Source organism: Corvus moneduloides, chromosome 7 (genome assembly GCF_009650955.1).
Source record: "Corvus moneduloides isolate bCorMon1 chromosome 7, bCorMon1.pri, whole genome shotgun sequence".
Taxonomy (NCBI): Eukaryota; Metazoa; Chordata; class Aves; order Passeriformes; family Corvidae; genus Corvus; species Corvus moneduloides.
The window spans coordinates 19,857,344-19,884,382 of NC_045482.1; the positions used below are offsets into that span (position 1 = coordinate 19,857,344).

The following is a 27,039-nucleotide window of genomic DNA, read 5'->3' on the forward strand; positions in this document are numbered from 1 at the left end:
GAATGAGACCTAACCATTTTTATTGAGTCCCACTTACGCATGTGTTTTTCCTGAACAGACCTCATATCTGATATTAATAGGAAAGTAAACCAATGAAAAGAGTAAAGGGGATTCAGAGTTATTCCAGCCTGTCCTATTTTCCTTGTTAATACCCTAAAAAGTTTTTAGATCATAAGTAATTTGAAAATGCTTCTTTACCTCCCATTCCTTTTCAAGTACAAGTTCCATCTCTTGCTTGCAGGGCAGAATGGCACTGAAGGGCCAGTGAATTGGAGCAAAAATGAGGACTTTTGTTCCTCGGAGACAGAGAAAGTGCCAAAGAAATCTGTTTGCAAGTAAGGCAGCTAGCAAGATCTTTGGTAGTTAGAGATACAGCTGATGTAGAGCATGCTTGCCCTTACTTTGTGACTGTGTCTCCAGGATGGGGCACAGGGAATTCCAGGGACAGTGCTGACCAAAGGACAACTGGAGAGGACAACTGGAATCTGTTTAATCTTTCTCCACTTTTTTCCTGCCTTCCAGGTAAATCAACTCTCTCATCTCTAAGTGGTTACTCTTAAACTCCACCACAGGCCCATTTCTGCAGATGAAATACACCTGGGGTGTTTTGGAAGCTCCTTTACTGACTCTACTAGTCTCACTTGTTCAGTGGCAGCTACCAAAAAAGCACATGGTTCCCATGTTCCTGCTTCTTGTTCCAGGACCCAGTAATATAATTCCAGGTTGAAAGAGCGAAGGTGTAATATGTCACTAACTAGAAGACCTTGAGGAAACTTTTGACCACAGTGCCAGCTGCACTGTGCAATTCTAACTCTGTGATTTCTGTTCTGGACCAATTCACATCTCCTCAGCTTAATGTTTCTCACATTCATGTGGTCTGGAGACCCACCTTTGATCCAGTCTTCTGAAAATCTCTGCTTTAGCTACGAATATGCATTAGATGTTTGGGAATTATATCAACTAAGGCTCTCTTTTTCTTAGTTTGAGATTAGGTGAATTTTTTTTGTTGTTATTTAAATCCTTGGAAGAAAATACCTCTCTGGCAAATAATTTCCATTGTTTTAGATACTGTGAAATGTGATGTGGCTTATATGAGAAACTTGGTGAACTTGGGGCTGTTGTCTGTTTTGTTTTTTTTTCATGTGTTGTAGAGTTGAAATTAATACTGGTTCTTTTGTATAAGATGCATGTTCCCTAAAATGTGACTTTTTAAGGCAACTTCCGCTCACAACATATGAATTTGGAAAAAATAAGTGGTGAAGTCCCGATACACATTGCTACTGTGGGTCCCCATGAAGACAGCTAAATCTACTCTCTCTGAAGTATGATGGCTTTGATGCAAACTGAAGTGGGCCCTAGGTGAAGGAAATATCTCAAAAATAGTATCTCTGAAGAGACCCTCCTGCCATTAATAGCCTGTTAAGAAAGGAAGCCTCTAACGTACACACCCACACCCCCCCACACCCACACCCCCATTGTTGCTTGCTGTAAAACTAAAGTTCAGTTAAAGAAATGGGACACTTTAGATTGTAGAATAGGAAAGATGGATGAAATCTGAAGAGTTAACTGCTGCTGTTGGGTACTTACATTATTACCCAGGCAGAGAGATGGTCTTTAGTTTAGATTTGTATGACTTGTTATTACCAGTGTTCTCTCAAAAAATGAGCACGGCTTTAGTATGTTTAAAATATAGCCTTGCTTTAGTATGATTACACAAAAATAACGAAAAAGCTTGTCATGATAAAGGCATAGGATTTAATGATTAAACTTTAAATGTGAAATTGGAAACACAGCTTGTAACTTAAAATGTTTTGTGTGTGGAAACACCTGGGTTTATCCAAGGACAGACTGACTGCAAGATTACTGAGTGCCAATGGCAATTACAGCTTTATTGGATAATGCACTGGGCAGATCCTTAGCCTCTGTACACTGTCCTAGCTCCAAGAATTTCAGAAGAGACAAACTTACAGGTGCAGATCTGACCCACATTTCCTTCTAGTGAGTGTATATATGTTTTTTTACTTCTTTTAACCATCAGCTTTCTGTCTTTATCTAGTCATACATCAACCCTGATGTTTCTATCTGTCTGTGAAGAACTGCATGAGTTTGGACACCAATTTAGACTGAACCTTGGTCAAAAATGAAGCCTTTTAATTTTTAACTTCCTTGCTTAGCGGGTATCTTTAATATGTAAGCGGCATAGTTGTTAGTTCTGAATTACACCTTTAACTGCTTTTCTGAGTGCTTGCTTACACTAAAAACCAGGCAAGCAAAGACATCCCTAACTGTATCTTGAATTGAAAGTACAGTTCAATGGACAACAGCATTTCCTATGTTTTCTCCCTCTAACCTTCTAACAGACTTAGTCTGCATCTTCTTAAACATGCAATAATCAACTAAAAATCCCTAGGTCTAGTTCAGTCAGAAATAATGAGCTGCCAACAGGAACAGTCAACAGGAAGATGAGAGAAAGAGATGTTTTACACCCACATGAGCGATTTTGGGTGTAGTTACAGGAAAGCCTTGAAGAGTTTTGATTCTGATCTTGAAGCCTCTAGTCTCTAGGAAGTCCCATTTAATGGTGTCCAGCAGGGCAGGGTCCCTGTAGTTGGATGATGAGGTGCCACAGTAAACTGAGAAGAGAAAATTTTAGATGAAGTAAACAGAGGATAGCATTGTCCTGTGCTGGCTCCTTTATTACTATCATTCAGCAGTAAAATATCTGGGCTTATCAGTTCATCTGTCTCTGAATGTAGATTTTGTCTTGTGAGTGTAAAGAATAATGAGTGAGAAGGGCATGACCCACCATCTCAGCTCACATCAACAGCATCTCCACCATTCCTGTTGGAGAATTCCTCTAGTATCTCACCTGTGGGAGGTACAGATGTGTAGATGTAGGTGAATGGGGTAGGAGCTCACCTGGCTGCCAGCTATGTGGGAGTGAAACAGGTAGGTGCCTCCCAAAGCTTGCATCCAGGTCACTTCAAACATACAGTGACAGAAGGCTTCACATAGCTCCCAACCTGGAATGCAGCTCCCAAGCACTGTTTACCCTCTCTGCGTGTTGCTGAGGTGTGAACTGCTTTAAACAGGTCCTCTTCTAATTAAGTACGCTCAGTCTGTGTGTTGGCTTTGCAGGCACCCATCTGTAGAGAGGAGATCTGCTTGCTCCCCTCTGAGGATCCTGCCTTCCCTCCCCATCGGCCTTGTTGGGAGATTAAAGCAGCAGCGGCCCCATACACAAACGCAGCTGGTTCCGTTTGGTCAGCCTGAGCCTTGCTGTGAAACCACGACAAGAATTCCAGTAAGTTGGCAACACTGAAACACAAAGAAAACAACAATAGGAAAAGACCTTCCGTGCAGAAAGGAATGTTTCAGGCACTATTCCCCTACAGTGAAAGGAGAGAGGGTGGGAGGGAGGAGGGAGATTTGAAGAGGGCATGTCTCCCCCTCCCCCGGCAGCTCTGGATCTTGTGATGGAGAGATCTTATCCTCTCTTTGTGATTCAGAGGTGCCAGGAAGCTAATTGAATATTCTGATCTGCCCCCAGTGTTTCTTGTGGCTTGACCCCGGTGCTGTGTCGTACCACTACACCAAACAGCCCTGAACCTGCATAAATCACAACCTTGCAAAAGCCTATGCTCCACATCTTCTCTCCCCACCCCCCCTCTTTACTATCTTGATAGATAGAAAGCCTTTACGGAAAGGTTTAGAGGGATTAGCGTCCTACAGGACCTGGAAAGATATCACAGTCTGCTAATAAGCGGCAACATGTTCCTGTGCAACTTCTGCAGGAACAATACAGGCACCTCTACTCCTTTATTGCAATTGCAGTCCATGGCAAAAAGAAGAAGAGTTAAGGTTTCAAAGATTGCTTAAGTTCTGTTGCAGCATCAGCAAACAGCTATTGCAGTATAATGAGCATGGCATGATGCTAATGCAAAAGATATGTGGTATTTATAAAGGTGGTGTCATTAAAATTAATCTGACAGAGCCTCTTGGAAGACAAATAGGCCTATCCTTCTCCCATGGTTTGTATGCACAGTAGTCCTTGTTGATATGCACGTGTATGTGTGCACACAAATGAAGAAAGGACAGCTTGGCATAACTAAATTTTCTACATGAAAGACTATTTTTCGCTAATATAAAACAAAATAATGATTTAACTTCACACATTTTATATATGATGTTTCTGATCCTGCAAGCAATGCCTCCAAAATGTTTGTCCTTTTTACCAAGGCTGCATTCCAGCCTGAAGTATTAGGGTATCTTTATCTTTCTCCTGTGATCCTACATACTGCTCTTCCCTTGTTAGTGGGTATATGGTTCCTGAAATGGCAGCAGTAAAACACAGGGAGATATTTCTTTGTGTGTTGCACACACTGTTGGAGAGTTAGAACTAAAGGAGAGTGTCTCCAGCTGACATATTTAGAATTCACAGCCAAAGCACTTTACCAAACTGATTTTATCTGCTGAGAAAGTGCAAAAGTAAGTTTCATCCCTACAGTTTTCCTTTCATAGGTTTTATGTGAGGAGTACTAAGTTTTAAGCTTTACCTCTGCATTGGTGAGTAGATGTTAGATTTTTTTTCAGAGTTATCAAAAAAACTTTTTCTCATTTGGAGCATGCCTTTGGGGCACTAAAACTTGTGACACATTTCACTTGCCACCTGCAATTCTAGGAACTACTCAAAATACACGAACACATTAAATACAGCGCCAGTGGACTCTGAAACAAAGTCTGCAAAGTGTAGAGTCTTGGAAGCATCTTGGCTATCCTGCGAAGTGTGGAAGGAGGGGCAGAGGCAGCCTGTGGCTGCAGGGCCTGGAGCAGTGCCTGATTCCCTCATGCTAGTTCCGGGGCCGCCGGGTATAAAGAGCTTTATGCAATGTCTGGAGGGTGGGAGTTTATAGAAAACGCGATGTCTCAACAGGCGAACACGCCTTTCTTCTGCAACTAGCAGGATAAGAAAAAGACACCAGGGTCCTTGTGCTGCTGCTGTGCAGATCAGCACCCCGGAGTCCAGGAGCCAGCTTCTGAGGAAGCTGGAGCATCCCAGCCCAAATGGGACCTCACCATCGGATGGATGGAAGAGCAGCAACTGCTTGCAAACTGCTCATATTATTCGCTGCATGCATAATGCAGGGCAGTTGCCAAGGTAAGCGCTATGCTCCAGCCTCTCCGGAATGGGACTTGCACCGCAAGGAGCACATCCCTACTCCGGGGACTTCTATAAGAAAAAGACCGAAGTTCCTGAAAGTAGAGGGTTAACGGGCGCTGATTCAAGGAGGTCTTTCCAATAGCTAGGGGAGACAGCTGGCTCTTTCCAGGAGTCATTTGGTGGAGTCGGTTTCTGTTGTGGAAAAGGAATAGTGCCTTAAAAGCACTGCAAACACCATCGGCTCTTTAGCTTCATTTCATCTTGGTTTTAAATTATCCTAGTATGCTTCCTTTGATTGTTTTTCTGGTTTGTACAAACTTTTTTTTTTTCTATTTGTGTAAGACAGCAACACACAAATGTGGCTAAATTTTGAGGGACATCTCAGACTTTGCAACTCCACGGTCTAAACTCACGGTTTTACAGAAATGCAAGCAGGCAGTTTTTTCTGTGATTGAGTCCTGATTACTGACTGTGAATAAGGCAAAAAAAAAAATCACCCCAGACGTTTTACATTTTTTCCTTGCGATCTTTGTGCCTTTCTTGCGACTGAAATACGGGTGATTTTGCAGAGCAGAGTTCACCTGCATTCCTAGAGCTGGTTTGGTGACCACTAAAATTGTACCTAGAGTTGTTTTTGGTGAGGCGTGCACAGGCTGCAGCACTTGCACGTAGACAGGTTGGGCCGGGGGATGGGGATTATGCGTGGACATGCTTGCGTACGTGTGGTATATGCAGTCATTTACAGAAGGCTATAAGAAAGAAACAGATGCTTAGTCTAGAGCACAATAAGCTCCCCTCAGTCGGTCTCAGACGCAGATTTGAAGTTGAGAGAGGGAGAACTTTTTCTCTGGGCTTTACTGTTGCTAGGCGACATCTAGGAGCATGTGACTGGCAGAGCAGGCTGAGTGCCTCTCCTCCGGTACTAATCTGGCTGCTGGGGATGGAGTAGCCGTGTGCCCAAGTCCTCTCCCCGGCCTGTGACTGCAGCCTCTCTTCTTGCCTTCTCCTTCTTCACGCTGTTTATTTGCCTTGCATTGAAAATCAAGCCTGTCTTGTTGGAGCAAGAGTGGCTGAAGTGCATTTCCTCCACCCCGTGTATTGACCTGCAGTCCTGCTGGTTCTGTGTGTGCCTGTGTATTACGTGTGTGTTCAAATTGTTAATCTGCTTTCTTTGCTCAACTCTTAGTTTAAGCTCCTTAGACAGAATCAACTAAGTAATTATACAGCAACTGCTGCTAGCAGCTCCCACTTATGAACAGGGAAATAAGAGACAGCTAATGTGCAGCAGGAGACCTGCAAAAACTCCAGCCAAGGAGATCACACTGGTCAGAATTAATGCTATGCACTATTATTTTACATTGGACAGAATGGAAGCTGCAGTGCAGATCAAAAATTTATTTTTTTTGTTCTACAGCTGCTTGTGATTGTCCAGAAAGTATCTGATAAATTCCATGACAGAATAAGCAGAGAGAAGCTTTGAACTAGTATCCATAGGTAGTGGAAGTACAGAAGTTTTTTACTTTTATGGTGTTCCTCCCCCTCTTTCTCCCATTATTCCCTCCCCCGCTGCATCCACAGTAGAATAACTATGGAAATCAAGCAGTATACTTTTGGTAATGGGTGTCTGATACTAGCCAAATACCTGGATAGCAATTTTGCCTGCACTGTGATTACGATAGTGAAGTATTTGGTAAGCTTAAGTTCCAGTTCCTTGAATGTTGAGATCATGTCAGACACTTATTTTAAAAAGAAAATTTGGAGAACCATGAAAGCAATCCCAAGCCTTAGAAGGAAAATGGTGAAAACCTATTATCTTGCCTAATCCTCAGTATTTTCAAAGGTGCTTCACTGATGTTTTTCGAGATTTTTGTTGGCAATATCTGAGTGTTCCCAATATAAGATGGATGTTTCTAGGAGTATTTCACCTAAGCACTTGCTCAAATGATAGTACTCTTCCTTGATTTACCTAATTCTAGTTTTACTGGGAGTAAACTTAGTGCTCATAAATGGAATAAAAATGCTGTATTTTGTAATTGCCCACAGTACAGGGCCTGTTTCTCCAACCTTTACTCTGTAAGTCTTGTTGCGTGTGGAGTAATTGTTGTCAGAAAAAAGTGTAACTGGATTCTAAAAAAATTGTTAAATGAAGGTAGTGTCAAGCAGGAGCATCACAGGACTATTGTTCGTGTTTGTTTTGAGGAATATCGAAGTGCTTCACACTCAGTCATAAACTAGAGACAATGGATGGATGTTAGTTCACCAAATTTGATTTGTTATCCTAAGTCTCTGCAATGATGAATCATCACCTTGATACATCCCAGGCAAATACGACTACCTTTATGAGGTCTCTATTAGTCTGAGAATGAAGGCTATTCTAAGAATGAATGCATATGGTGTGATAAGATATATCAAAAATCTGAAACATTAGCATGCAGTGTGGCAGGCCATTAAGAAATTGGTATGGTAAGACCAAGTAGAGAAGAGGTACAGCAGCTCTTTCTAGAAGTCATGGAGAAACATGCTTTTCCATCAGGCATTGTAATAGTTCAATCTCCAAATTAATAATTCAGTGTTTTTTAGACATTTTCTTCACTCAAAACTATTTAATTTGTCTGTAGGATGATGTACAGTGACATTGCTAGAGGCGACAGGCCAGAGTCACTATTCATACTTCCTTGTACAGAACTGTGCACTTTTAAATGACAGAGAAGCCTGGCTGTAAGATTCCACTCCTGCCAAGACCTAGTGTTTGAAGACTTGAGTGACTGGGAACTGAGGATTTGGAAGTAATGAGAAGGGAAAAAGGATGGCAAGAAATATGAATATACCAATGCAATCCTGACATACAATTTACTGGGTTTTCTGCATGACCTTTGGGCTTCAGTGTTCATAATCCTGCGCTGGTACAATTTTCTTGGTTTCTCTTGGAGAAGTACTCACACAAAATCAAGAGCAAAAATTGCACTGAGTGTCCATCTACCTGGCTTCTAAACTGGTTTACTTCCTGAGGCCTGACAATTCAGAAGTACCTGTCAGTGAAACATGTTATATAGTCTTCTCACATTTTAATGAGTTTTTCTGTGCACTAACAGGGGTTTTGTTTTTTTTTTTCTTTGTTCTTTTTAATGAATAGCCCACTTCTAGTACATCTCTTGAATTTTCTTAATAATTCACTCTTTTTCTGTATTCTGTTCAGTAAAGCGTATCAGGTATTTGCAGAGTAATCAGCTAAAGCAAAGAATGGGTCAAACCCTAGAATTTTAGTTAAAAATTGAAAGCAGTAATTGGATGACACCTGGTTAGATTTAGGTTCTATGCCAAGTGCTAGAATTACAGTAAATAATTAAGCTACAAGAGTGAAGACAAACAGACACAGAGCATCCAAGGAGATTTCAACTAAGATAAATATGTGATGTGTATGACGCTTCTATTTCCCTGTAAGACAAACCAAAACCTTCTTTCATATATTGAGCTGATTGGAAATTTGAGCTATGAAATCCTACTTTAATCCAGATTTACTTGCCATGTGTTTTGCAGGAAATAGCAAAGATTCATTTGGGGGAAAGGTAGACTGCAATTTCACTACAGCCTTTTAATTCTTTTCCTTTTGGGCTTCCTGGATTGACTTGAAATCAGCTGCACTGTTTGAAGCCTTTCCCCTCCATATGCCTTCTTGCACTCTTAACTTCTCATACTTTAACACTGAACCTGGTGATTCTTCCAGCAAGAACTGTTTTTTAAAATCTGAATACTCTTCTTTTTAATTGAGCAGTAAGCAGGCACATTGTAGGCATAGTTTATTTTATCTATGTATACTGAAGCCATTCAGTCTTCTACAATACTTATTTTTAGATCTGAGGGGTTGTGATAACTTTTCAGATAGACAAATATGTAACTTGAATTACACTGTACTATCACTTTTTAAAGCAGTAATTGTATCTCCTCTTCCAGAGCTCTACTTAAACCATACTGGAACCATATAGTACTTTGGATGTTTCAAAGGAAGTTACACTTTCTAGAGGTTGTCATTGTTGAAAAACATTAAATGTTCCTTCTAATTAAGGATCTATTGTCTATTTAAAGAGAAGTGGATATTTTTATTCCACTGTGACTAATTAGTGATGATAATAATAAGTTTTCAGTTTCTTTTTAATAGCTTACACTGATTGTGGCAGATAAAAGAGCTGTTTTTAAAATATTTAAAACTGAAGTGCTTCTTTACATAATTTGATAGTAATACACAATTCTTAAAAATACCTTGAGCTGTTTCTAGATGAAAGAATAACAAGGTTTCTTCTGAGAAACCCAGTGCTATTCCTTTAATTTTAAAGAAATTAGCCTGAGTTGTACTGATCTAAGACAGAAAATATGATTCAGTGAAGAGCAAACATCTCTTTAAATAGCTTTTTGTTGTTTGAGGTTAATTTTGAAGTCCATTTTGTTATGATGACATTAATTTTTTAAACAACTTTTTGCTCCCTCAACTCAGTACACATATAGAGCAGTTTAAAAAATGAAGTTTAATAAGTAAGCATAGAACTGTTGAATGAAATGGATAGCCTTTAGTGTATTCCTTAAGCTTTTACTGTTGGTTTCAAGGGTTTTAATGTTTTCTTTGTTTTGCAATGCTTAAAGTGGATTAGAGATCTAAGGATCACTGTTAAAAGTTTTGTTTTGGATTAATGAAACGACATATAAAAGTTGACTGAAATGGTTCTATGACCTGTTCTATTTTATAATTTAAACATGAATAAGTTGCCTTCATTTTACAATTAAGAAGTCAGATCTTCAGCAAAAGGGCACTGTTTACAGCAGCAGTGTGTCTGCCCAATTATTTTTCTGCACAGGCAGGTCATGATACTACACCCTGCTGAGTCAAGTCAGAGAATGGGGGGCCATTCCAACTGGGACTCCCTTTAACAGGGATTGCAGAGTCATGCTTTTGTGGAGCAAGAAGGCCGGGGGTTTAGTTTTGCGCTGTGGCATCTCTTAAAAAAAACAAGAAGGCGTAGTCCACAAGATATCCCAGGAACTGATACATTCACTGATGTATTTAGAACCTAGGTAATGTTTTTTATCTTCAGAAACCATGGTACACATTATCAACTCTTATACCATAGAAAGTTCAGTTTACATTGAGGAAGTATAAGGTCTGCAGAACTGGAATACAGCCATGTATAAATAACCCCTCCCAGATTTGTCCCAAAGAAGGAAATCTACTATGTAAAGTTCATATCATTCAATACCCATTTTGATCTGATCAAGCCCTTGTCACACCTTGTCATCTGAGGGTACAGTTTCATGAGAAGTGATGAGCCATGTGAATGGTTAGTTCACCGCTCCTGGAAGCAGGATGCCCCCACTCATCTTCCGTCTCTTTTCCAATGTCCCATGCCCGTGTTGCTGACAACCTTGAGTTGTTGGTACTTGCTTTGTGCCACTGCTCATTGGACCTTCTCTGAGCTGTTTTCACTGTGGGAGAATTAAACCAGGCCTATGGAATTATAGCTTAGTGATTTTTGAGCAGCATGCAGAAGGGCCTGGTACTTACTGGAGTTTGGAAAAGAAAGGGAACCTTGGCAGCAAGTACGAGGAGAGGTGTTTGAAGGAGGGTGAGAAAGACACACTCTGTTTTCCTATGGTAAGTCAGGGCTGGCCATGCAACCACTGTCTAATGCTACTGCTAAAAACCTTACCATGCTGGTAACAAGAGTAGTCCTATGAGGGCTAGGGTGAGCAAGTGTTAGCGCTGCTGGAAACCCTTTTGTAAAGGTGTCTTGTGTAAACAGATGGCTTGACTTGAATGAGGCTGCTCACATGTTCACTTTTGAGCAGAGTTGTAGGGCTGTTCTCAACCTGCAATGTAATAAGTGCATTGGATGATAACCAATCAGATGGAATGTTGCTGCAGTTCTTGTTGGCCTTCTAGCTGTATTAATAAAAATTACTTTTACTACTGCAAGGTCTAATACTTTTAAAAACCATTTCATGTGAAACAAACTCCAGTTTGTCTGAAATGAGTGACAAAGTCTGTAGTGTCTTCCATAAGAATATTTGAGCTGTGTTTGTTAGCTCTGCAGTTACTAATTTTCTGTATGAAGTCAGACACAGAATGCACTTTAAAGCCCCACTGAAAATAAGTGCAAAACTTTTTAATTCTTGGCCTATGCAACTTTTTCTAATAGGAGTTAAGAATTCTCAGAGACTTAAATCCTGCAAGGCAGTTCAGGAAGGGAGAGGCCCAAATGATCACCCTGTTAAAGGAAAAATCTTGTCTTTAAACAACCTATGTGGAGGTACTGACTCTAAACAGCAATATAACAGTTGTGGTTGCAATTGTCTCCTAGCAGACCTTGTGAAAGACTGATGGAAAAGTATTGCTATGAGGAAGGGATTACAAGTTAAAGGTTGCAGGCCTGCAGACAAATGCCTGCAGTCCTCTGAGCAATGTTATTTGTATATTGTGTGTTACCATTGAGATCCTTGGGAGACAGTGTATGGCTTTCCTGTAGTTTTTTGTGCTTGTTTCTGGATGTAAGGATATAGTGTGGAGTACGTGCATGCTTTTGTGTTTCCAACGATGTAGCAACTGTGGGCTTATGCAGCTATACAGGCTAGAGAAGTTCATCCTTACTGTTAACCTCTGTGTCTGACATGCTGCTTAGACTAGCTAGCTAATGTAATGTAAAGAATTACTCACAATATTGTGCCCAGCAGCCACCAATGAAGAGAAGTCACAGCAGAATCAAGCATCCTTAAAAAGTCAAAGTGGATGAATAAATCTGAGAGTTATAAAATTTGGATGCTTAGGGAAAATAAAAGTAAAATGCTTCCACTGGGGTTGACAGGAAGAGTAATGTTTCAGGAGAAGATGGTATTTCTTGTATTTATCTTCTTCTGATGAATTCAAGGACTGTCTTTTTAATATGGCACACTTATTAGTATTGCTATTGCATAAAAGGATTTTTAAAATTATTTTTTAAACTAAAAACTATAACGAAAATATGCTACACTTAGAAATGAAACAGCCAAAGGATGATTTCATTCTTATTGTTCATTTCCAAGTCCTTTAAGATAGAACTGCATTTTGTGTGAGCACATCGGACCATGTTGTTGCTTCAGTTCAGGTGATCCTGGCAGGGGATTTGGAACTAGATGATCTTTAAGGCCCCTTCCAACCCAAACCGTTCTATGATTCTATGATCCTTCATTTACTCAGGCTGGCCTTGACATACAGAATTTCCTTTTCAGGAAGCTTGATAAGGAATGACCAGCCACTAGCTACTAACTGAAAAAGGGTCACTACTGAATAAGGGAGAAATGTGATGTGTCAATGCATCCGAAGGAATATATGTAGTTCCCAGTGTCATGGGCAGTAGTAAGCAGCATTAGAATGTCTGTCTAGACACACTGGGTGCTTGTAGCATGTGGTCTATCTATTCTGTACTGACACGTCAGTTCTGCTTTTCTGACAATGTTCCCACAGTTTTGGTTTGCAGTGAGTAACTATTGCAATTTTTGAAATTTGTGCAAAATGACTAGTGGCCTGTGAAGCTTTGGGTGGATATGGGTTCTGTGGTGGGAAGATAGAAACGGCTTTTATTTTTTGCACTTACCGTGTTTATTATCTGTAAGGCAAAGTGGTTTATTTTTTGCACAGCAGGTTTCATTTTTCATTTAACAACTTGTAATATAAAATTATGGTAAGGTTTATAATCTAGCAAAATGTTACATGTTGCACAGCCATTTCCATTCTAGCAATGATACAGAAAAGAAATACAAAAATGACACGATTTCACTGTCACGAACTGCGCAGGAAGGCTCTTACTGAGGCCAGTTCCTAGCGCTGCAATGACGCATCGGCTTTTAGGAGAGCATGACAAAATTGAATGCAGGTCATCATCTCAGCATACGATCTAATTTTGAGAAAGAACTGCACATTGGTTGGAAAATTTATTTAAAAAACTGTACAGCTCTCAAAATGAGAAAAGCTTCCTGAGAGGTTGTTTTATCATCTGCTACTGCATCTGTCTGACTTTCGAAGTGATATATGTATTGTACCTGTTCTCTCTAAGTTGTTTAAGCACTTTTTTTTTTTCACTTTCCACACACTGTGTAGTTGTAAATACTTCCTAGTCTTGAAGACTTTCCTCTTTTGCTCATATTTTCCCCCACCTTCTGTTACCCAGTTGCTATTCTACAGCAGCCTTGGGGCCATTAGCAAGGTTCATTCTTATGAAAATGCTTGGGATGCTTCCTTCTGTGAGTAACTGAGGGTGTCTTTTTTTCTACTGTGTTTGCCTGTTCTTCTTCCTCTTTTTGTCATATGGTCAATTAGAACAGATTTTTGCATACTTAATGTGCCATTCATGAAAAAGAAGCTACTGAGATTTAGGAGAGCTGGGGTATGTATGCTTCCCTAGAGATCCACAGTGCTTGCTTCACTTCCCCAGCTAACACAATCACAACAGATTTATGTGGATTAAGACACCTAATGTCAAGACAACTGGTTGGGGTTATCCAATTTAAGGCAGAACATGTTCTTTACATATAATGTCTGAAAGACATTTTTATGTTGAGAAGGCTAATCTTTCAGCTGCACTGCAAGTACTGGTTCTCATGAATTTGGCCATACAGATAATAATTTTACTAAAATCTTTAAGGAGTACAAATAGTTTTTGTTAGTGTCCTCCTGGAAAATACTTTATATACAGTTTAGATTAAAGAAAGTGTCTAAGAAAAATTAATGGCTGACCCTCAGTTATCACTGAAGTACAAGAAATTTGCCAGTGACTTAAATGAAAGAAGGAACCTGGTCTGTTCAATATAAAGAATATTTACTTTATCAGTAGAAAGGAGTATCACCTCCTGTCTATTAGAATTAGCCCTTGCTTAAAAGGATTATTTCTTATTCCTGCCTTGTTATAGGACTAAAAAGATAGTAAAAGTTTATTTGTTGCTTTAAAAAAGTGTGTGAGTTGAAGCAAGATTGTAAAGGAACTTAATTTTTATTATTTTGTTTGTAGTACTGTATGATGGAAAAGGTACATAGTATGGATATGTACTGTTTATGAGCATGTATGATAGATAAACTGTCATGGTTTTAAATTTAGAAGGTTTTTTACAATTAAGATCAGTGTGGATAACTTAAAAAGACTGAATATCTTTTTTTTTTTTTTTTTTTTTTTTTTTTTTTTTTTCTTTTCCCAGAATAATTGATTTGGAAGTGGTAATGTAGAAACCATTGTTATTTTTTTCTGAATACAAGAGCTTTAAGAAAAAAATTAAAACTGGGACTTTTTTTTTTTCCTGGGAGGTCCATATTTGGTATATCAAAAAATTAGGATCTTGTTCTCTTTATTATTGGTTCAGGCTTATACTTGAAAAAAATAAAATTGAATAGATTTGTTAAGAACTAATTAATAAACCATTTCTATTTTTATCAGGCTGTTTGCATTTGCTGCTTTTTCAATTAATAAAGCTGAAGTAAGGTAATGAGGATGAGGATTATGAATATCTTTAATGTTGCTAGGAAGCATTTACAGTGTCATTCCTTTGAACTTGTCTGCAGGAGACTTGAACCATTTTTTCTTTGCAGGAAAGCTTTCCTGCTTAGTTTCAGTAGATTAAAATCCTTAATTTCTTTAATTCTTGGATTTATGTTGAGGCATTAGCAGAAATTAATCTATAGTCCTTTTGTAACTATTAACTGAAAACAAATAGTTTAACTTTGAATACAATTATTTAAAGTATTTTTATCAAAGATTTTGCATGTGAGCATTATTAAAATGATATTTGATGCTTTAGTTTTAACAATTGCTTTAGTTGAGAAGTATTTGTATGTGCAAGAACATGCAGATACAAAGCACATAATATAATGTAGATTTTGCTGGGTGTTTTTCCTGCTTGGCAAGTAAAGGCAAACCATAAAAATCTGCTGATGCTGCAGAGAAACATGGTATTTCCAAGTCCATAATGAAAGACAATAGTTTCACTTTTGGTCTTGAATTTTAAAATGCCTTTAAAAAAAAAATCAGTTGAGTAAAAATTTCAAATGTTGATATTGGATCTTACCTGTCAGAGTAGAACCCACTTATTACAGCTTCTGATACCTGTCATTCTGCTGAACACAGAATGTGGTTTACTCAAAAATAAGTCCAGCTAGTACTGGTGAAGAACAGGATCAGTTGCTCCAAGTTCAGTCCTTTATCACTTCCACCAATGTCCCCTGCCTCCCACCCTCAAATAATCAAAATGTTTCTTGTACTGTCTGATAAACATACCAGCAAAGCAGTGTGCCTCTCATGTATGGTGACTTTGAGTGCTAACAGATTAAAAATAGAATGTGAATGCGTGTTGGTGAAGGGAAGAACAGGGCCATTTGGCCTTTTGGCATCGGGGCACCCCTGAGAGTTCAAGAGCATGTCATCTTTATGCTGCAAACTACCTAGGGCATGGTCCTTTTTGTTACATGATTGTATGGTGCAAGGCACAAGGAGTTCTTGATCAGCTGCTGAGTCTGTAGATGCTATTTTACTAATAATAATCTTGTTATATGCAATCGGATGATAATTCAGTAAAAGAAATACTACACTTCCCTACTGACAATGTATTGCTGTCTCTCTGGCACTTCAGCTTTTCTGCATCAGATTGTCCCTTGACTAGTCCTCTGTTTCCTTATCAATCTGTCTACAAAGGTCTTGCAGTCATGTGAAGTAGGTGCAGATGTACATTTGTACTGTCTTTTTGTTGATATTGTCAGTAAAAATTATTTCTTTAATCTAATTTAGAGACACATAGGTACAAAAGATGGTTCGTGTTGCAAGGGCTTGAAAACTGCAGGTAAATCTTTTACTGCTTTGTGTAATACTGTGGGACAGTAATACCTATAAATGTTTGTGTGATCTATGTTGTTTTTTTTTTTTAAATCTGCACAGTTTGTATTAAATATAATGAAGTTTAAAGACTGTAGATAGACTGAAGGTTAAATATCATCTCGAGGTATATGGAAGTTAGCATAATTTCATCAGACTCTATTTTTCTTATATATTAAATAATATTTGTTCATTCTGCTGTTATAATTGCTAGCTGACTACTGCTCCTCAGTGTCATAGGGCATTATTTAAAATAAGCTAAAGTTTTTCCTAAACTTTGGATTTCACTTCTTTCTACATTAGTGAGGGGGAACAGAGATGGAATTCTCAGAGGTTCAGCCTTCCCTCCTTGAGCATGCCAAAACCTCAGGCTGTTTGACGTGTAATTAAGCTCGGCAAAAATCTGACATCAAAGTGTATGGAAGGCGATTCTCCAGGATTCTTTTACCTGCAAGGCCCCCAGAATGGGCTGCTCTGTTTGGGGCCAAATGGGAAAGAAAGTACCCTTTTTTGGAAGGCAGGGAGAAAGAGAGCTTGTCACTTATTTTTCTATTTGTAAATTTTATGTCGAAGACATTTGTAATGCTCAGTGTGTTTGCATTTACTTGTTGAAAGCCTGGAGATGTATTACAAGTGGAACTATTCAGCTGAAAAAATATTGCCTTGAAGAACATTACTCTTTTAAATGCAAATAAATCTGTTGAGGGATTTGATTCCTGAAGTGTAAAGTAATTGCAGCAGTGTAAGTTTGATTTTTGAGTGGACAGTTTGAGAGTGGTACAATCTACCCTGGACTTAATACATTCCTCATTACTTTAAATTCTTCATTCAGGCTTAGCTGCTAAAGAAGTGTTAGCAGCTCTCAAAGGCATTGTGGGTACAAGGAAGGAAGAACGAATTTTGGCCTATTCTGTATAATCAGAATGAACAGTCATGGCCCTTAATCTGTGGATGACAAATGTAATTCAGAAGATTTGTTGTCAGAGTTAAACGTGTGAGGGACTTCAAGGTTAAATGACCAGGTGGAAAATGTGTGAAAAGAACACAAAAGACTAGAACTGTTCTGGGAGGAACTGCAAGGAGTCAAAAGTAATGCAGAGGGGTGGAGAGTAAGGCTGATTTGATTCTATTATAAGACAAACATAACCTTCTGGTTTGAATTTTAGCTTTAATTCTGAAGCTAAATGTTCCTACACAAACCTGGCGACAAGTGAAGCCCAGTGGAGGTAGAGAGGGTGTAATGGACTGCCTTCCTGTTGAAGACTGTAGCCCTAGGGGTTAAAGCACTGTGCTGTGAAATTCGTGATGCTATTAACCTCTCACTCTTCTGCTGGAATTCCCTGTCACTTAATGTGACATTGAGTAACATTCATTAGTGGTGTGAAGGTTGTCGACCATCCTCTAGTAGCAGTGGGGTTTGTCTTTGACAGTGGTTTACCATAGGGTACTTCATTCATATACAGGCAAAAACTGTTGCAGAAAATAAGGTGAATAGTGGTAGAAGATGCGCTTATTTTGAATAAATTAAAAGTGAAAGAAAGTATTTTGTTTAGTTAGCAATTTGCTCAATCTTTACTCTGATAAAACCACTACTATGTTGTTCTATTCCAGTGGAAAACGACTACCTGACATAACCTTTCTGCAAGCAGCTTTCCCAGAGCTAGTAATGTAAGCCTTCTTGTTTTACCTGAGCAAATTCTGAATCTTAAACATCCACTGAGAGTCTCTTACAAGAGAATCCCAGACACAGAGAACAATATAAAGTCCAGTGACAAAGTTAGCATGAAGCCCCAAGATAGTAAGTCTAACAAGAACAACAAGAACTTTAGAAATAGCACTTTGGTCTACATTTTTTCCAGTGATGCTTCTGATCTTTGCTTTGCATTCAGTATTAGACTGGTTTATATTAAAGACAATATAATATATTTGTTATTTCTTTGGTGTTTTCGTGAATATCAAGCATTAGAAGCAGATTTTACCTTTCAAAATTATTTTTGTTAATGCCCAGAGATTCTTTTTTTTATATATATGTTCTGTTGTGATTCCTAAGGTCTGCTGTGCATTTTTTTAGCCCATAATTTAGTAGTGCTTCAATCACAGTCAGAAGACTAAAACTGAATTATAGTAATGGTAGAGCAACACCAAAAATTCAATCATTTCTGAAAACTGAACTTTCAGAAGTCACCCAAATTCTGTTCTATTAACAAATTTTAAGCATGAAGTTAAGGCTGATTACTTTATTGTTTGTTTTTAAACTCAGTGGTTATTTCCTTCAGGAATCTTGCTAATAGGATTCTGTTTACCTCAAAAAAGTGCCTGGTTTTATCAGTATTTGTCAGAGTAAATCTGAATTTCTATGGAAATTAGCTTATTAGTATTAATGATTATTGAGCCACCTTACCATTAAAAAAACCCCACAAAAATTTATTGAAAGGAAAACCTTCCGTAAAATTACTAATGACTAATTCTTCAGTGAATTGAGGCTTCAAATAGTATCAATAAACAAGCTTATACTCCTTGTTTTCTGACAGTTCCTGCTCTTGCTGAAGCCCAGGTGCTGCAGGCTCACATTGCATAGAATATACCAAATCTGGTTATTGCTGACATGGTTATTTTTCTTTCATTCTGGATATTTCTCCTGGGTATTTGTAGCAGTAACTTTGTAATCATGCATTTTTCCCCTGATTACTTTCTCCTTTATCAAAGTTAGAATTGTTTTTGCTCACAGAAGAAACACAAGCTTCTTAGAATCTTTGTGAGAAGTGCCTTTGATACTGTAGATCACTTTTACTTCTTTCATATTACTGATTTTCGAAGATTGTTTTTTTAATGAATTTACACAATTATCAGCTAGGTGATTTTCTTTGTTCTAAAGAAGATATAGAACAGTGATAATTGAAGTATTAGTCTTTCATAATACTTGTAGGTGTTTCAGAGCTCTTTGCCTTCAGTTGTAAATAAGCACGGCAGATAACATCGTAAAGCTTAATGCCATAATTAAATGAATGATAACAGGTCTGCTGAAGAATTGTATAAATGGACATTGATACGGTGCTTACTGTATGTAGGTGTGAGCATCTTAAATTATAATTCTGAAAAGTATTATAGAGTGTAGCAGAACTGTGTGGCTTGCAGGTTCTCTGTTAACATTCAGTTACCATTTCTGATACTGTACAAAGACTGCTGTGTTTATACTGTTTTTTAAAAAGTTAATCAGTGTTATCACGTCATTTTAATCACTATAAGGGTACGTTTTAATGATAAGAACTTAGTACAAGATAGCCAAAATAAATTGTTGTACATAGTGCTTGAATTTTTTTTAGCTAGTTATTATTTAGAAATAATATACAAATTGCTCATATTGCCTGTTTATAAGCATGTTTCATTAAAAATCCTAATCATGTGGATGCAGATTTAATCCTATATTGTAACTTCTTTTTTTAAGTAAGTGAATAGCAATAATGTACTAAATACACAAGGAGATTCAGTTTTTGTTTTGCATAGTAATTGCAATTGATAAATGGTGGGTTATATGTTGTGTTTTTAGAGCTTTAACTGCTAATCTCATATGAAAATGTTGCTTTGTAGGGCAAAATTCAGGGAGAGGGCCTGGGATTCCAGAGTGAACTTGTACATTCCTTCAGGGCATTTTTGCAAGGGAGGTTGTTGTGTTTTAAAGGTAGTTGATAAGAGACCTGCACCACCAACCCCAGACCTGCACCACCAACCACCATCATGCATTAGTCTATAGAAGGTATTTGGGTGAACATACTCCTGTACCACTCCGTACCACCATTTATCCAAGTGAAATTTTTGACCATTTGCAGGATACATTATAAATCAGGGTGTCACTACCAGACAATCAGATTTGAACATTCCTTGCATAAAGTAGCTTGCCTATATCCCTAAGGAATACATCACTTTACTGTGTTTATGTGACAGTGTTGATATGCCTGGTTTTACATGAAAGTTAGGTAGCATGTTATTTATGTCATTATGAATTCACGAAGTAGGTGGTTGTGCGTTATGTATACTGAGGTTATCTTCTCTGGACAAATCATTCAGAATAATTGAAAGATGCAATTTTATCATATGGTTATTAATTAAATCAAGAAACAGGATTTTCTTTCCTTCAGAGTTGGACTTTGCTACTACCTCACGTTTTTTCAGTGTTCCCCTCTCTGAGGTGCTGACAACAGATTAACATGAAACAGAGCTCTGTTGAACCTAATTATGTTGTAGCTTATTGTTTTGAGGATCTATAAAACTGTTCACTCCCTTTTTATGAGGCTGTAGTCACAACGAAAGGCCATAAACAGTGCCTTTTCTCTTTCCTACGGACGGGGGATTTCATTAGTTGACTCTAATAAAGGCCTGATCCAGCTGTATTTACACCTGGGAATGAATGCTTCTTTATCAGGTCTTAATCCTTAGTAGATCAAGCAGGAGAGAATGACAGCAGGATAGCTTTTGATCAGCCATAAATGTCTGAAAGCTTAATTTCTTTTAAAATTATTTGCTATTCAAATCTTGACTCAAGACATGCTTTCCTGTACTTCAGAGGAAATATTTTAAGTATGAGGGCATTATTAAAAAACAAAACAAAACTGAGATCTTTCTATACTTTCAAGCAGTTACCACTGAAACAAGATTTCTGCATCAGCTAAGGAGATTATTATTGTATGTTTTTAAATCCTCATAGACTTTGGAGAGTACTAATGTTTAGCACGCTAAGCCCCTGGAAATAATGTGGAAAGTGATGGCCTACCTTTATTTAAAATCTATACTGCTTGGGAATTTACAATTGATACATTCCTGCTAAATAGGTTTCTGTAGTGTATGTACTCTAGATTTGTTTGTGTTATTTTTCCTTTTTTATAATTCTTTTTGTTTTGTTTGTATAATAGTACAAATACTAAAATTATTGGAATTTTCTAGCAATTTATTTGGAAATGTCCTGTAATATTTGAAGGTGGTTATTCGCTTTTTTTTTTATTTGTTTGACTGGGTATATAGAGCTCTTTATATATATATACTTTTCAATGTTTTTTGTATTATCTTTTGTATTATTTTTTGTATTATTTTCTCTCCATGCTGCAAGGTGATGGATAAACTAGAGTTGTTGATGAATTTCACTGTCTGTTTTTATGTGCTTGCACTGCTAAGCTGCTTGTTTCCCTGTTTTACCACAGGATGTGAGCGGGGACAGTTTCGCTGTGGCAATGGTCGCTGTATTCCTGCAGACTGGAGGTGTGATGGGGCAAGAGACTGCTCAGATGATACAGATGAAGCTGGCTGCCGTAAGTGAAACAAATAAAGAGCAACTCCTTTGTAATACAAGAAATTAGGAGATTCCAATATGCACCACTGTACCTATGGTACAAGAATGAGTATTGAATTGGGAGAAAACTATTAGTAGTCATGACATACTGCAGAATCTATTTGAGTCATATTCCATGAGCTCATTTGCTTTGGTAGATGGAAAATCAAGTAGAGCTCAGCTTCTAACATGACTTTAAACTTTTCTTAAAAATCTGACTGTCCAATAATGCAGTTTCATATTATGACTAATGTTCTAAGTACATGTAGAAATGTATTGTATTCTATTACTGCAGTAATCCTGAACATTGGATGTATATACAGCTGCCACTAGTATCACCTGTGCTCCAAATCTTTGGATTTTTCAGACCCCGGACAACTAACTGTATCTAATGTGCCCAAAGTAGGGTCATACTTAATTGTCTAGAGTTGATTTTAATTGTCTAGAGTTGATTGTGCTGTGTCAGCAGCTGACGAACAGCCATTTTATTCATATGAACTGTAATATCCATGCACAAAGATTCTCTCAAGCTGAATGGAAAAGCTGTGAAAATGAAGAATTTCTCTCCACAGTCTGTTTTCAGGAACTTGCCTGTATTTTACCTTCTTAGTTCTAGTGTTCTTTGAGGTCTTGTGGATTGGTGCAATTATCAGCCCACTTACAGGTTAGGCCAATTTTTGCCCCTCAGCTGATAGGTAGTGAGAAAGAATAATTTATATCTGTTCTTTTCACACTGTATTATTTCTTTGCTGCTTTACCCATGTAATAATTGGAGGCCATTGACATAGCTTGACAGTCTGATTTGTTGCTTGGCACTTTAGTTAGCTCCAAAAACTAGTGTAGTGCTGGGTGAAGAATGTCTTTAAATGGGCAAAACAAAATGGTGTTGTCCCATTGCAATAATGAAAATTAAGCTTCATTTTTTTGAGTTAATTGTCCTTTGAAAACAATATGTTAATGTGCTATAGGTAGTGGAGCACATCAGTGCCTAGCAAGATAGTTTTAAACAGTATAAAACTGGTCTGAGGTTAAAATCATGCTAAAGAATTATTCTTTGGATCTTGAAGCAGGACTTAAAAGAGTACGCATGAAATACATGTCTGTAGTATGTGATCAATTTTATCTCTCTGATTAGTTTACTACTGATGTTATTTTGTACTTTTCAACTCTAAATCTACAAATTGTTTTAATTTTCTCCCTCAGTGCTTTGGTTACATTGGTAGCTGTGCTTGCATATCATCCTGTGAGCACAAAGTGTTTCAAGTTAACCTTGTATTTCTGCAACGACATAATCCTGAGAACAGAGATGGTCAAGACCAGGGTCCTGTTTAGTGGGCTGTGTTGTACTAGTGGTTCTTCCAGGGGTATTAACTGCGGATGGAGTAAGCTGTGACACAGTTTCAGACAATTATTTTGATCTTTCTCTTTGACGGCTCCCTGTTTGTCTATTTGAAGAGTACAGAGTGGATCTGGAACAATATTCAGATTGTTCTGATCTGACCCTCACTTTTGCCTCATGAATTCACAGGCAAAAATTATGAGCTTGTTTTGGGAGACCATGTTCTTACAAGGGATAAAGCACCTGAGGTGGATTGAGAGCAATTGAACAGACCCCCTGTGAGACTAGGGAAGCTAGTGTGACTCTACACATAAGTGAAAAAAAGGGGCTCTGCCAGCGGGCAGTTCAGAACCTGAAAATTTTTTGGGGTCTGCCTTCTAGAGGAACTTGTGTCTCCAGGGGAGGATATAAAGCTGAAGATTCTATGCAGGAGTTTACTAAGCTGAATTTTGTCTTTGAGCATCCTTTTGCTGGTCCAATTTCCCCTCTGTTAAATGCTTCATGTGCTTCATGAACCGTAACACATGAACCTTAGACCTTCTTTTCCCTTATGCAATTATTTTCTTTGAAAACGCTTTCACAGACGTCTGTGAAATGACAATCTTTTTTCATTGCTTACACTAGCACAACCTACCTGTGAGGGAAATCAGTTTCAGTGTCAGACTGATGGTGAATGTATTCCACAGTCATGGGTTTGTGATGATGAAGAGGACTGCGAAGATGGCTCAGATGAGCATCAACAATGTCGTAAGTATTTTAACTTGCAGTGTTATACCAGCTTTTTGAAATAACATAATTTACATAACAGCATATTGAGAACATACAGAAACAAGCCTGTAAGTACTGAAGTCTCTCAAAAGTGTTTCTAGAAATGAAATAATCTGAAGTCTGAAGTAGATAAAATACAGAAAATACGTCTAAAAAGATATCTCCGGGTCTTGAAATTTGAAAATTATTCATGTTTCCTTTAATTAAAAAGAGAAAAATATAAAGCGTGTACTAGTTTTATACTTGATACAAAATCTAGTAATTTCAAAAATGGTGAAGTTGACATAATACTATATCGGCTTTATTCATTGGCTAACAAAATTCACAGTGGCATCTCAGAACCATATATAACAAAATTTATTTCTTTCTAGATAACTCTGAAATTTGTTTGTATGAAAAACAGGAGGACTTATCAATGATCAGCAACCATTGATAGATATTCTTGTATGATTTTCATCAGTGTTATTTAGTAGCATTATTATTTAGAATTACCAGAGCTGTTCTTTCTCACATTCAGAGAGGAGAAATACTTATGGTCTTGCTATATGGTAAAAGTCTAGTCTTTAATTATCATTTGGACAACTTAGAATATAATTCTGATTAGTATTTCACTTTAAACATGCTAAACAGTGTATTATTCATGTTTGAGTTGCTGTTTTCAAACAAAGTGTTTAGTGTTCTCTCTACAGTTTAGATCAAGAAAATAATTTAACAGCCTAACTGCTACAGCCACAGGCTTTGCTCTTTTTTTAGTATTAATAGAGAAATAAAATATGTTACTCTGGCTTAGAATTTCATGACCAAGCATTTGAAGGGCTATAAGCACATGTCAAAGTGTTGAACAGTGAACTGAATGATTACTACACTTAATTACATTCTCTGCATTATTGTATTAGACAGGAGAACAACTCTAGTGTTCTGAAGGATGTTTTTTCTGCCATTTCTAGTATTAAAATTTACGTGATGAGGATAAGATCAATCTATTTTCATGTTGATTGTGTGTATAATTTTTTGATAACTTCTTTAAACTGAACAGCTCTGGAGCTACTCACCAATCCCTGGGGAGGTTAAAATATTTGTTTTGGAAAGATTTTGCTCACAGACTTGGTTTTTGTTTTTGTATCTTGATTCCATCCTCATCCACTGAGGATGGATAATTCTGAATGATGTTAACTGGCTTTTGCTCCCCTCGTCCTCTGATAAGGTGTCAGCACAGCTGCTGGTTATATTTTAACTAAGGAATCTGTAAATACAAAATGCAAAATGAGCAACAGCTCTGGGTTTGACTTTTGAACTGGGTCACTGTAACATTGTTCACCATGTACTGGTTAATCATGAGTGTTAGTATCTACACAGTGGCACTGTGCTGCTGCCATTTTTGAGTCATCTCCTGGTATTTGTTCTTGTTCTTCTAAAAGGACTTTTTATCTCAGTGTTTGGGAAAGCTAGAGATTTTCCTCCTTGAAACGTTAAAAATTTTTCTTGGAAAAACTGGCTGACAGCTCTGGAAGTCATACATGCAGAAAGTTGATTTACTTTACTGTGTTGCTCTTGTTTTTCCTCATGACACTAATATCCCAGTAGCTGATCTTATTTTGGGAACACTGCTGACAGAAGAAGGTGTAGAGAGCCCCTGTAGAGCAGCAGATGACAAGATGCCAGTGTATAGACTGGGATGATGTTGAGATATAACATGCATTTGAAAGAAACAAATGTGCAGGTGGCAGAGGGAAGGAAAAGTTAGTCAGCTTGCCCTTCAGCCATATCTTCACAGATTCATATTAGTTTGCCTAAGAACTGAAAGTGTAATTTAGCTGTAGTGGAATCAAAGTGGAATTGAACAGTGGAATTGATGTGGTTGCTTTTTACTGACAGCTGTCAAGAGAAGAGACATAATCATTCTCAATCCTCCATATATAAAGTTATATATGCAAACTATTCCTGACACTTGAGGCCCTGGCTGTATTGGAAAGCAGTGCCTTGCCTCCAAATCTCTTGTGTTTACATTGTAACATTCTGGTTGACTGAATAACTTACAGTTACTGACAGATTTTGACCCAGTAAATAAAATAACAGAGAAAACTTTAAATCAGTGAGAATTGGTAATTTAATGTTTTAGGCAGAATAATTATAGGGAGGTAATGTTTAACCTAGAGGTCAATTCTTCTGTGGAGAAAAGCAGTGACCTTGCAGGCTACGGGAGCCCCCACAGAGCTATGCTATCTGCCGTGTGCTTGTCAAGTGTTCTTTAACCCCCTTGAGTACACCAAGATACAGGGGGAGAATGTGTTATACTGATATTTATGAGAAAGATGAAGTAGTTAAAGAGGAAGGAAAATATTTTTCCTCAAAAAAAGTGTTGGTTGGTAGGAAAGACTGATTGTGTGCCTGTTTGTTGCAGCGGGAAGGACATGCTCAAGCCAGCAGTTCACGTGTTCCAATGGACAGTGCATCCCAAGCGCGTACTGGTGCGATCGAGTGGAAGACTGCACTGATGGAACAGATGAAAGAGTCTGCCGTGAGTCTTAACTCCTAGCACGAGATCTGGTTTCATCTCAGCTCTCTGTGGCATTTTAATACATTTGTAAGATTAAAGGGCTTCTTGATAGACAGGATGACCACAATATGCTTTTTGTTGCAAGAGTTTAATTTCAGATTCTTCTGTGTATTAGAGCTGAAGTTCTGATACAGATCTGTTATCACAGCACTCGAGTGCAAACTGCCACTACAGGAACAGGTCATACTGTTTCTTGTTGTCTGAAAGATAATTAATATTGCACAGTAAAGAAGCAACCATGTTTAATTGGCTTATAGCTTTGGGACACTTGGAGCTAACTGCCAAATTCTTTCATATTCTTTTTGCATACTCCATATGAAATCAGTAGTAGTTATAACCTGTACAGAAAAGCAAAATTTTACTCCAGGTAACTTATTTGAGGAGATTTGGTCCTCTCAAAAGCATTTGTATTCTAGACTGCAGCTTCCTGTGGAGATGATTTAGTCATATTGTATTCAGACAAGTTGTTTACATTGTGCCAAAAAAATGCAGATGGACAAGTAGTTTTTTTCACTCTAACTTCCCCAGAGTTGAGGCTGCCTGTCTGGTGACAGTCTCCCTAGATTCTGTCCTAGGTTGAATACTGATGGAAGGGAAAGTTGGCCACAGAACAGAGGCCATGTTTTTCAGAAATATTTTTGTCTAATACCTACACAACAGTGTGTAACAGGCATGTCTGTTCATTGTTAGCCTTAAGGAAAAGCTTCACACATCCTGAGTAACATCTAACATAAAAGATGTTATTCCAGCTGTTAGAACATAGTGTGCCTTTGGGAAAAAGATCTAGCTGCAAACTTCACTTAGAACCAGACCCAAGGTGGGAGGTGGGGGAAGAGGCTAGGGTGGTAATGGATGGACGAAGAAGCAAGAAATAAAATATTGGTAATGGCTGCCCTTAGGGGAAAAAAGGGCATGTGCTGTGTAAAGGAAGACTACATGGTCAGCTGGCAGTGGAGTCCTAAGGATTATACTTAAAGCTCCTTTTTCAAGCTAGAAGCTGCTGTGATGTTTGAAAATTGA

General features: G+C 38.0%; 1 protein-coding gene across 1 annotated transcript in view; it reads left to right on the forward strand.

Moving 5' to 3' along the window:
- The first annotated feature begins 4,902 nt into the window (after positions 1-4,902).
- LRP2 (LDL receptor related protein 2) overlaps positions 4,903-27,039 on the forward strand; it is a 118,745-nt gene continuing 96,608 nt past the window's right edge. Inside the window, 4 exon segments of the mRNA XM_032114910.1 lie at positions 4,903-5,158; positions 21,228-21,335; positions 23,319-23,441; positions 25,864-25,980. Coding sequence (XP_031970801.1) covers positions 5,065-5,158; positions 21,228-21,335; positions 23,319-23,441; positions 25,864-25,980 — 442 coding nt within the window. The 5' untranslated portion in view covers positions 4,903-5,064.